The 12,234-nt window shown below is 37.1% G+C and overlaps 1 protein-coding gene across 12 annotated transcripts in view; it reads right to left on the bottom strand.

Moving 5' to 3' along the window:
- The window catches only part of NAALADL2 (N-acetylated alpha-linked acidic dipeptidase like 2), a 461,442-nt gene that overhangs the window by 316,199 nt on the left and 133,009 nt on the right, over positions 1-12,234 (bottom strand). For 4 of the 12 annotated variants that reach the window (XM_054074703.1, XM_054074704.1, XM_054074705.1 and 1 more), the window contains one exon: positions 8,908-9,035. The exons of 7 other annotated variants lie outside the window; for them this stretch is intronic. In XM_054074703.1, coding sequence (XP_053930678.1) covers positions 8,908-8,941 — 34 coding nt within the window. In that variant the 5' untranslated portion in view covers positions 8,942-9,035. Of the gene's footprint in view, positions 1-4,448; positions 4,555-8,907; positions 9,036-12,234 lie in introns of those variants that run through there. One more of the 12 variants, XM_054074713.1, reaches the window with a different exon arrangement.

Genomic DNA, 12,234 nt, shown 5'->3' on the forward strand with positions numbered 1-12,234 from the left:
TTGATTCCAGGACACGTACTATAAGTTTTTCATATTAATACTACTAGTCACCAATAACCATTTTTAAAGGACAACTTCTCCATTTAATATCTGAGGTTTGTAAAACAGAGTCCTAACATTTCAAAGATTTATTAACAAATTAAAAAATAACAGCTAAAATACTTAGAGGATTTACAGTTCTCCATTACATCTGTGATTATGACTCCAAAGTCTGTTATTTTATAGAGATTTTTAAAGAATGGTAACACAAGTTGATCGCACAACTGAAGTTATATACTTCAGAAGTGAGACAGACTAAAGGAGAGTCTTATCAAACCCACTAAGAAAGTATCAAATATTTTCATTTCTAACACCCTTAGATTTGCAGTTCTAGATTGTCAGTTTTACTCCACAATGACTGAAAACAATTGCAAGGTCTCAGCCAAAGCCAACTCACTAACATGATTAGAGCAAAGTAGTTGAAAATAAGACTTTTCCTCATCTTTACCATCCTCAAACTCTAAAAATATCTTCTCCCATTCCCTGAATGCAAGGCATGTACTAAGGAACATAACCACTACATTGATTTCCAAAGAGGAAGATGATACAGCCCCCAAGCATCAAGACACAGTGATACAGGTTAAGAGGAAAAGAAAGCCCTTCAATAACACTCAAATGGCAGTTTCCTTTGCCATCTAAGACACATCAAAACATTAGTTACTCTGCTAAACAAGGACTGATAGCTCTTGCTCAGTGTATCTCTACCAGTAGACTTATTTTTTTCTCCAACATCTCTCATCAGTAATACTTCTATTATTTTTTTTTCCCCTTGAACTAAAAACATGAACAGCCTTGCATAGAAAATTAAGCCGTTCAGAACATAATGAGAACCCTTCCCACAGCTGCAGGGAGCCTAAGGGATTGCTCATTAAGAATTAGACTTCAAAATGTATCACTTTGTTCAATACAATAGGGAAGAAGTACTCATTTCAAGACTGGCAAAGACCATTGACATTCCAATTTTGTCCTTCCTCATCATGGCCCATGCTTAGGACTGCTTGAATATTACTTACTAATATGCTTCTATTGCAAGAAATCAGGGTAATAGCCATGGCTTTTATTTCTCTTGCTTTTTCTTATGGCATTATGAAGTGCAATATAATTTTGGTCTTCATTTGGTCTTCCATTTGGGCCTCATATCTCTATTGGGAGGGGTTTTTTGGGGGCTATGATACATATGGGCATGTGCAGTACTTATTCAGCAGATCGTCCTGGACCAGTCACCGACTGCATTCCTCCACAGCATTGTCCCAAAGTAAATGTCACATATTCCCTGTAGGTCTTGTTTCCCGATTTGTAATAAGTTTATTTCAGCAGCCTGCATTAATTCAGAGAAGACTTGCACTGACACAGGATTGGAAAGAAAATATAAAAGTCTTATTTTCAAATATGGATTGAAAAGCTAACAGAATCTACAACACTATTGGCAGAGAACTTGCTTCCACTTGAAGATTCATCGTCTAAATTTGAGATTACAGACCCAGTTTAAACAAGTTTGTGTTCAGTACTTCTATCATCATCCAAGTTAATAACTTCCATTCTTTCGTACATGTGAACAACTAAGACAATGAAAATTAAAAGGGAAAGTCGATAGCTAAAACAACTGGTTTGGCAGCCACAGAAGAAGAAATAGGAGTGGTTCAACCACTAAATTCTCACACATCAGTCTGGGAATGCCCTGCAGAGGACTACTTAGGACATACAACTGGCTGGTGTGTGGGAAACCAAAGTTAGAAGATTGTTTCAACATGAGAGGTACATTTGAAAGCTCTTCAAAGCAATTGTGAAAGCTATGCAAAACCCACTCGATTCTGTTTGGAAGGTTATTGGGAAATGGCAAATTACTCATAGCTGTGTGGTTTTGCTTCTGTTGTCATTCCTTGAAATGTCAGAGCTTGCAACTAACCTGAAAAATCTCAAATATAGATTTGATACTTGAAAAACTTACCAAAAGCAGGCCAGACACTATTGCACTGTTATCACCTCTCTGTGTGATGAAAAATTAAGACGAAAGGTGAAAATAACCCCTTTTAATGCAATTCTTTCACTTACCTACAACTAGATGATATAACTACAATCGAAAAGGGCATACTATTGTGTTTTGCAGGTTCCTGATTTGCAGCAGCGGGAGGCGGGCACAGGGAACATTGTTGTTAATGCTGGAAAGCATCCAATATATAATGCTGTAATTAAGCCTCATGTAACTCACTTAAATATTTAACTTTTTTTGACTGATCCATTTTACAGAACACAACTCTTAACACCCTCTCTGTGGAAGTAAAAAGGAAATCATGACTTGTACCTAGAGATAATTAGGCTTAGTTTCCTCTTTCCGAAACTATAGTTTCCTTCCCGTTCTGTAACAGCGGAACCTGGAAGAGCATTTTAATCACTCTGTGACACTTTGGCCCTTATACATACTTTTCCTGAATTAGTAAGAAATCCACATAATACTGAAAAGTAAAGCCATCTGAATTTCATCTGTTTTCAAGCTTCAACAAGATATTTTGTATAACTCTATCCATCTGAAGTGACCTTGTAAAGTCTAGAGCCTTACTGATATATTTCTTAGCTCAGACTGAATCTGCAAGAATAGACCCACTTGCAGATACCCTGAAGACTAAAAAAAAAATGTAATTTGCTCTTGTGCACGTACAAGATAAACATAATTTGTGAACGCATTCATGTGTATAAGATTTCCCAAGGCTTCATGTGGCACAAATTCATAAAACATATTTGTGTCTGATAGTATCTATTTTAGATCATCACCACTCACCTCTTTTCTGTTACCATGAATTTTCATTAAGGGAACTGTTAGCAGTAGCTGATCGGGTGAAGGTGATCTTGAGTTAGATGTATGTTTGCCCCATTAAGACTATTGTACTAACAACGTCTTGAAGAGACAGTAATATCACATACCACTTTCGGAATGGCATTCTTTCTAATGCTGGCTGCTAAAATTTCACAATTATTAAATCGAGGCGATGTGGAATACAAGTTTGTTTGTTTGTTTAAAAAAACCAAACAAAGTGTGAGAAACCCATTTAGATTAATACACTTTAGAGTTATCTATTGGGTAATAACTGATCCTCTTTCTTTGTATTTCATAATCTTTTGTAAGGACCTGTCTTTATTTAAGTGCCATGCTAAAAAATATTATCAACAGACAATGATAAATGATATAGACATTGCTGCTGTTAACACCAGTTCTTGATTCCACTCCTCAGTCTATAATGCAAAAGAATTCAGGGAAAATGCAACATATTGCAAAGACAAAATTACACTCGCTTTTAGACCCCTGTGTGAACAGGGAATATACATCTACATCAGATTCCTAAAACCTTCCATAAGAAATTCTTTCTGATTGTGGAAAGGGAGCTCTGATATAAAAAAAGAGAGTCTATAGGGCTCCCAACCAATACACTCAAATGACGTAATTGCATATGTCCATGTTGTCTACAGATCACAGACCATTTTGTTCTCACATCTGAGAGCCAATTAAGCCACGTTCAAGACACTAGAAACTGCTGTGACATAGAAAGTCTAGGACCAACAAAAAAATCTTGAAGACTTTGGAATCTGCTCACAGTAGGAAAAGTCAGTGTAAAGTTTCTTTTAAAAATAAAAGGATTCAGCCCTGTAAAACCCTGTATGCGCTGTGATCCAGCAGAACTTATTAATGAGCTAAAATGGAAGGATATAAGTAATTTTCCTGAGGATTTGGTCATTTGGTGCTTATTAGTGGCTTAGTACTGGTACTCTTATCAATTAACTGTACCATGTGCCCACTGCCAGACAATGAGAACTGACAAATGTTAAGTGCTTCTCGAAGCTTCATCGCTTAAAAAAAAAAAAAAAAGATTTTTTTTTTCTGAAGAGACAGTCTTCTCATACTATTTGCTGTCTTCAACACTGTTTTCAGTCTTACAGTTTTAGAACACTCACCTCACTGCAACATAGGTATCCCAAAGCCAGGACAAAACCAAGTAACACCAAAACAGACAAAACCCAAAGATCTTTTAAGTGGACAAGGTTTGCAAACTCCAAAGATGCTACTACAAAACCTGCAGTCTTAAAGAGATCAATCAGTTAGATGAAAGATGCAAGATGCAAGTAGTACAGGATATAAAGGCCTAGTAAAGAATAAGAAATATTTATCTTCCGTTTAGTGTTCATTACCTGCATTTTATAAGACCACATGCCATTCCTTGTATGAAGGGAGCTATTCCTTAGAGATATTTGTTTTAAATCTCCCTCAAATGAGACTGTCATCTTCAGAAAATAGATTATAGATTTATTAAATCTATTCTAAAATAATAATGAATATTTTTTTTAAATCAACTTATGTCATCTAATACGTTTTCACCTATTAGAAAAAGCTGGCAAACTGAAGTCTGCTCAAAACTCACCTACATGCAGGCACCTTCTCCTCCCCACACACAGCTCTCTTCAGGTTCTCTATTTACAGAAGTAGCCTCCTGACTCAAGATTAAATTGTTTGTTCCACATTGAGCTGCAGGGGAAGATTACGGTACACCCACAATGTAGTTCATAATGTAATTTCTCACCTAGTTAATGAGGAAGAAAAATTGATTGAAAGATTATTTTTAAAGTAAGGCTTCCACAGACTGCTGATACCATAGAATACAAGTCCTGCTGCATTGCTATGGCCACACTTTCTAATCACAGGTTGTCAAGGGGCACTTATCAAACCCTTTGCATAACCACAAATAGTGGATTGTTGAGATTTTCCCTCACAAAGCTTTGGTTCTTTTAAAAACAAACAAACAAACAAAAGATGAGTGCTTGGGGACATGATTTAGTAGTGGACAGGTACAATTGGAGTTGATGATCTCAAAGGTCTTTTCCAACCTAATGATTCAATGGGAAAAAAACCTCCCTCTCCCCAAAACAAACAAGAAGTCTCACAGAAATGCATTCTAAAAACCTTAAAAACTTCACTATAAGTTTTCATATTCTGGGGAAAATGTTCAAGTTTCCCATGTGAGCATGATAATGCATTAGCATTTAGTTCTTCAGGTGGGTGTTCTCTCCCTTCACTTTCCACCCTCTTCTGGGAGAAAAAAGGGGGGCAGTTGCAGGGAGCATGAGGGAAACATTTCCTGAGTATTCCCAATTACAAGCACCACTATCCTCAAAGAGAGGTTTAATTGGCCTGATTCTTATTTTAGCCTAGTCAGTTCACTCATATTTAACAATTACTTTAAGACATCACACTGTTGGTCTTGAAATTATTTTAAGACACTGTCAGAAGCCTGGCCTTTGCAAAAATTCTTAATTCAATTTGTCACAAAGAGATTTAATTTAATTTGTCTCAAATAAGAAAGGCTCCATGCTGAAAAAAGCAAAGGGAAAACCAAAAGCAAAGGGAAAACCCAACAATGAGAACACTGCTCAGTGAACACTGCTCAGGCAGCTCAGATTCACTGTGTCACTCTTGCAATATTTTAAAGGCTATGATATATCATAATTAAAGACTCTTTTGTGGTATATTGCTTCTACGGTGAACCTCTACAACACTGGATAAATCCAAAACAACAGGGCCAACCTGTAATACTGTAACTTATTTCTAACAGAAACTATGTGGGTTTCGAAGCATCAGGCAGGGGCAGCATGGACCAACCCTTAAATGCTAATTAAAAGCTTTGAGTGTTATAAAGTGCTGCTATAATGGACAGTGGTAGAATGGAATGTTATAATGCTGAAAAGCTATAACAGAGGCAGCCTTTTTGTTGAAACAGAGTCAATACACCGGTAGAAATATTTGGGTTTAGTTTCCCGCTCCCAAATTTAGTACTAAAATCTAGCGGCAAATGAAAATTATGTATATGTGATTGTTGGGAAAAGTTCTACCTTCATGGTCCTGAAGTTCCGTTTTTTTTTTTTAATTGAATTTTAAAAACATACACTATTTTAGAGCTCCAAAAGACATCTCGAATCATTTTAAACAAATCCAAGATTTTTGCGAATTGCTTAGATAATGTTGCACAACAAAATTCTCTATCAAATAAAAAAAAAAATATTTCTTTATAAGAATTAAAACTTTGTGTTGTGGTTTCTCTCAGAAGAATTAAAATGAAAATATCAATGCCTAAGGAAAAATAAACTCCCAAAATTCTCAGCTTTTCAGCTTCCAGTTTTGGGTTTTGTTTTTCTTTTGAGATTAAGCTCCCTTGCAAAATTATAAAACTAGATACTTATCATTTGTCCAAACATTTAGGATGTTCAATGGCAAGGTGGGCTATAATCTAAAGTCTAGAGTTCATGTTGCATTCCACCTGTCAATCTTGTCTCTCAAATGGCAGAAAATTCATCTCTGAAACTTGAATTCACTACAACTATGTGGAAAATGGACCTATTTCTTTTGATGAGTGAATGAAACGTACAAATTTACGTTTGTATGCAGATGTGGTAGGACTGAACTCTACTTAACCATCTTAGAATGAGATCCTATGATATCACAGAATCATAGAATAGTTTGGGTTGGAAGGGACCTTAAAGACCAGCTAGTTCTAAAACCCTGACATAGGCAGGGACACTTCTCACTAGTTCAAGTCCATCCAACCTGGCCTCAAACACTTCCAGGCAGGGGGCATCCACAGCTTCCCTGGGCAACCTCTGCCAGTGCCTCATCACCTTCATTGTGAAGAACTTCTTCCTAATGTCTAGTCTAAATCTTCCCCCCTCCAATGTACAGCCACCCCCCCCCCATTCTATAACTATGTCTCTTTGTAAAAGTCCCCCCCCAGCTTTCTTGCATGCCCCTTCCAGTACTAGAAGGCCATTATAAAGTCTCCCTGGAGACCTTATGGTTTCCCTGTATTTAAATGCCAGGTTGCCCTGACCCAGGTGTAGGACCTTGCACATGGCCTTGTTGAACCTCCTGAGGTTCACATAAGAACACCACAAATTTTTTGAAGTGGGATTTTACTTGCTAAACTGATCATTCTCTTTTTGGATGGAGACAGCTGAAATGAGAGCACTCTGAAAGTGCAGGGGACAAATCTCCACCCCAATCACATTCTTGTCAATAACGTTATCTGCATGAACAAAGAAGCTGTATTTGAGGGATGTATGGTCAAGGAAGACGGGAGGAGAATGGAAGGGCAAAAAAAAACAAATCAAAACCAGAGAAGCAAAAAGTCAAGGATACAGCCAGGATCAGCCCACAAAGAAGGTGCAATTTGGTTAAGTACACCGAAGGAGGGTTTGAACCGTGAGCAAATAGATTCTGCTTAAATTCTCCCAAACCACAAGAAATTTTACACAATATAATACGTTCACAAGACACCTCACAGGATAAAATAATTTACTCCTTTTAGAAAACCTTCAAATTTTGGACAGATTTTTGATCAAATCAGATGAAAACATTTACTTGGCCCTTTTACCTAGGCATCTTCTGAAAAACTCAAATCAAGACTTCTAAATTAATTAAAAGGCAAAGTTGCACAAATATCTAAGCAAGACAAGAAAAGCCAGAAATTTCAACACACAACATTATAAATAATCATTAATACAAGGTAACACAGTATATTTCCTTTGAAGTTTGGCAGTATAGAAAGATACTATTGATGGAAAGCCTCAGGTAATCGCAGCGAGCAGGTGGTATAGCCCAAGGAACTGGAATCAGGAAGACCTTCATATTTGCATTATTATTTCTTCATAGGAGATCAGAAGACAACGTCTTAAGTTAATACGATGTAACTTCAAAGTACAGGTATGGTTATTCTGAGAAAGAAAAGCAGTGTGGAGAACCTCAATGACTAACAGCCAATTTGGTAGCAACCTCCAAAACGATGAGATGCTGGAGTCATCCGCCAAAAGGCTGCTGTTACAGGAAAGCTCTTAGGAGGCATTCAAAGACAGTTAAGCCCCAAAACACAAGGGGATTAAACAAATTATTTTCTCAAATGAATAATGCACCTTTTCTGTACATGCCTGGAAAATACTCCTAAGTTTTATATCATCTAAAATGAAATCTAAACCATCATGCATGTTTGTGACTAATAAATATATTTTAAAGTAATTTTAGAATTTGGGAATTGATTGAAAGAGTTACTCTTATAAAATGAGTTAGGGAAGACCACATGACACATGACACAAAGAGATTTCTTGAAATTTTCCTTGAAAAGCATAGTTCTGTTCTTCCAGAAGAGTGAGCTACTGCATGAATGACAAAGGAGCTCTCAGCTAATGAGGGAAAAGATCTGACTGAATTTCTAAGGAGGCTTTACCATAGTTCATATGAAGTATTTCATTAATATTTATCACCATGTCAAAACCCTGACAACCATTGTTATTCCTTCAAGTTTCTAGTTATAAAGTAAAGTCTTTCAAACAGTATCACACGTGGAAAAAAAAAAGAAATCCATACAGGCTGTGATGCGTTGTAAATTAAAACAAATTATTGTACGTACTTCCACATAACATTTTCACATTTAAGGAGAAGTTCTTGTCTTTCACTAAGAGAAAATTCTCTGAAATTTGATGGTTCTTGATACACCAGCCAACTTTTCTCTGGCAGCAAAAGCACAGTTAATCCCCAGCAACGAGTGCACACATCTAAGGGGCAACATCAGGAAGTTAAGTTGATCGTTTAAATATTTCATTAAGTTAACTTCTCTGTGCTCGCAGGCATTTCTTTCACCTGTACAGTCACTGAAATTTAGAAACTAATACCAATGCTTATGCAATTTTAATTTGACGGTTACGATGATTGAAAACAGTATAACTTATCACGCAACAGATTTACTTTCACATAATCATACAGTCTATTCTCCTCCCTTCTTCCAAGCACCCTTCAGCTAAGGAATTTGGCCCCCTCACTTGGAGCTGCTGCAGCGATACCTGGTGAAGCACGGTTGCCAGAAGTGATGCTCATAGGATCGCGTCAAAAAATTTGTCAGAGGTTGGACACACGCTCTTCTTAATGTCTGTCTTCTGGGATGCAGTGACCCAGTCTTGACCACCTCAAACTGTTTTCGTGCATGTAACAAAAAAAAAAAAAAAACCAAACAAAAAAATGCCACACACAACCCACATCCAATATTAAAGAGCTAGATTTCAAATAGCTACTGGATTAAATTTGTTCCTACAATTTTTTTTTCAAATTAAATTTGTCGGTCACTGGACATTGCTGGTGGTGCTCAGCACAACACAACATCAAACCAAAAAAGCACAGTACTTTATGGGGACAGAATATGACTTGTATGTTAGCTTGACCTCTGTTGCTAACATCCAGGAAAATACCTGTCAATCCACCAAAAAGTTAATATCCAGCCAGTCCATCCTATACAGTTCTTTATAGTTCAATGATCTGCAAGAGATGCAGCCTTCACATGGGGGAGTCTGCAGTAGTACTAAAATGTAGTCATATACGAACCCCCAGTGAGAAATTCATGAGAAATAGACACTGGAAGGAATAAAAGGTGACAGGTAATCTTTAAAAATCAATCCAGATTTCATCTAAGGAATAACACAGCTCAAATACATGCAAAAAATCCCAACAATTAATTTTACAAGACAAACAAGCACAATACCAATGACAGATGAGAACAAAAACCTGAACCAACTCTACTGTGCATGATGTGCAGAGAGCATCTGAAACGCTTCAGGCTTCCTCCGCAAGAGGGTTAGGAATTACTGTTTCCTGCGGTTCCCTACTACTTCTGCTATCAATCTCCTCTTTTGCTTCTTTATATTTTCTGCTTACTCCTTCTCTAGTACACGCAGCTACCTATCTACATACAGCTAACGCACATGAAATGACAAAAGCACTACGGTAGGCCAACAACGCTTTTCCCTCACATCGTGTACAAAAGCAGAGTCCCTTTTACTCACAATGGCATTACAAAGCAATCTAGCATTTAGTTACTCTCTTACCAGTACTTTTGTCATTATAACTTCAGACGTGCTGGCTGATGCTATCGGCTTTAAAGATTCTGCTCCCTAAGTTGTCTGTGCGCAGTTTATAAGTCTGCTTTGGATTGTATTGATTTACTAATTGACCAAAACAGTGGATTATACACTCTGCTGGACATCTTACACATTAAACAAAGTAACTTATAAAGAGCATGCCCATGCGGCTGATTTTTCTAGGATTTGATCTTTTCTAGGAACATATATCATTTCAAGTCAGTCCTTAATAGCACAAAGAAATAACATAAAAGAATAGAAATGGAGGAAAACAGCCTTCTGAAACTGTTATTTGCTACTGGAGGAGGGTTGACAGAAGCAGTAGGAGTACAGACTTGACTGGCAACTGAGGTCTGATCAATGCTCGCTATCATGTAATCAATGGAAATTCAACACCCTCTGCAGCCCAACAGAGGTGCCTTGCAGCATTCTAAGGGAAACTGGGAAGCAAGCACCCTATCTATCAAATCCCTGGAAAGAGCAGTTTATCTTCCATCCCGTTGAATATACATCTGTTATTAATCAATAGCTGTTGGAATTTGTGTCCCTTTTCTTCCTATCTTTACAAGAGCTGGTAACTTCCCTGTGAAATAACCCAATTAATCTTCAGATTAGAAAGTCCTTTTTTTTTTTTTTTTTTTTTTTGACAGGCAGATATTTGACAATTGATCAGATCAGCCTGAGAAAAAGGAGATGGAGCAAGTACAAAATGAAAAAACACAAATGCAATACTAGAATACAGCAACGTAAATAGTTCATTGCTCCACCTGCTGTCGGGTTCCTTTTCCTCTCCAAACTGTATGTTCTCTGTCACTAATGTTAAACTCAAAAACATGCACCTACAGACAACCTTGCCACACAAATCCATTTTATTAAAAAGTCTGGTCTAAAAACATACAAATCTGAAGGCAAGTCAGAAAGAGACAGAACATTGATTTACCTATTAAGTCCTTTTTCATTGAGATCCAGAAGTATAAAAGACAAATGAGCAAGAATTGCTACACAGGCTTACATCTTTGAAGGAGACCTGTACTCTCTAAAGAATAATAAAAAATAATAAAATATCCTATAACACAACTATTTCTTACTGAGATCAGTATTTAAACAATGAACTGCTATTCCTAGTAGAGGACCATGTTCAGGTTATTCCTACGCATTTTGTAGGGGAAAATCTAAACCAATCTGACTTTGCTTTTCCACTAAGCCCTTTAAATTCTCTTTTGCAGCACGTGGGTTCACCTGACAAACATACAAGCGTGTGCCACAAGGTGGGCGTGTACCAAGTACATGGCCTTGCTGAGCATCAGCACAGTAACAATGTCTGACGTGAGTTTTTACCTACAACCTGGTCCAAAGGAGTGCAGCAGAAAGAAAGAATGTGCCACCAGCACTCCCAGCCTCCTCCTGATACACAAAGTGCCACCTAACTCGGGATGCTCCCATCCTTTGCATCAGCCAATTATCCTCTCTAAGCACATCTCAGAGATCAAACACATTAAATTGCTGTGGACAAAGGTTTGGGTTAAGGTGAACAATAGCAGCAACTTGAATAGTCAAATTACATGTTCCACTGTGACTAATAAAGTCTGCATTTCATTAATCTTTTCAGTAGGCTACCTCTAACAATGTTTGATGAGAAAGGAGCTGTGCTTCAGGTTGTGCTACGATGGTATTAATATAACTATGGTATGTGCTATAAGATGTACTGTAAAATTACTTATGAATATAATGGCTCAACTATTGACAGCTGCTAAAGCATAGAAGGTCAGAAGGGCTTCTCTGAATGTTCAGCAGTAAAAATAAGAGGAGATCCTGAATTTAACACAGTATTTTGGCATTTTGAATAACAATATATCTTTTTATACAATTTTTTTTCTCTTTTAAGTTATCATCCATACTAATTTTTCTTTAAAGAGAACTTTATTCCTTTTAATAAACTATCAATAAGGTTTGTATAAGTGTTTGAGCTAGATACCCTAACAGTTAATATTCTCTGCTCATCAAATTTCTTGGGCTCCTCTTATCAACCAAAACCTCTCTGAACTTCATACATACTCCTCAATAATTGCAATACGCAAACATTAACACAAGTAGCTTCACTGTTACATCTTAAAGCTCTCATTCCATCTTCCCAAAAGCCTTGCAGTCCAATTCTGCTCTACATTTAGCTCTATGTTTTTATTTTTCCAGATAGCGATTCAGAGGTATGTGAACAGTTTCAAAATCCCAGGACTACACACAAATAAAAGCCGCGTAAGA

This window comes from Cuculus canorus, chromosome 9, assembly GCF_017976375.1.
Source record: "Cuculus canorus isolate bCucCan1 chromosome 9, bCucCan1.pri, whole genome shotgun sequence".
Taxonomy (NCBI): domain Eukaryota; kingdom Metazoa; phylum Chordata; class Aves; order Cuculiformes; family Cuculidae; genus Cuculus; species Cuculus canorus.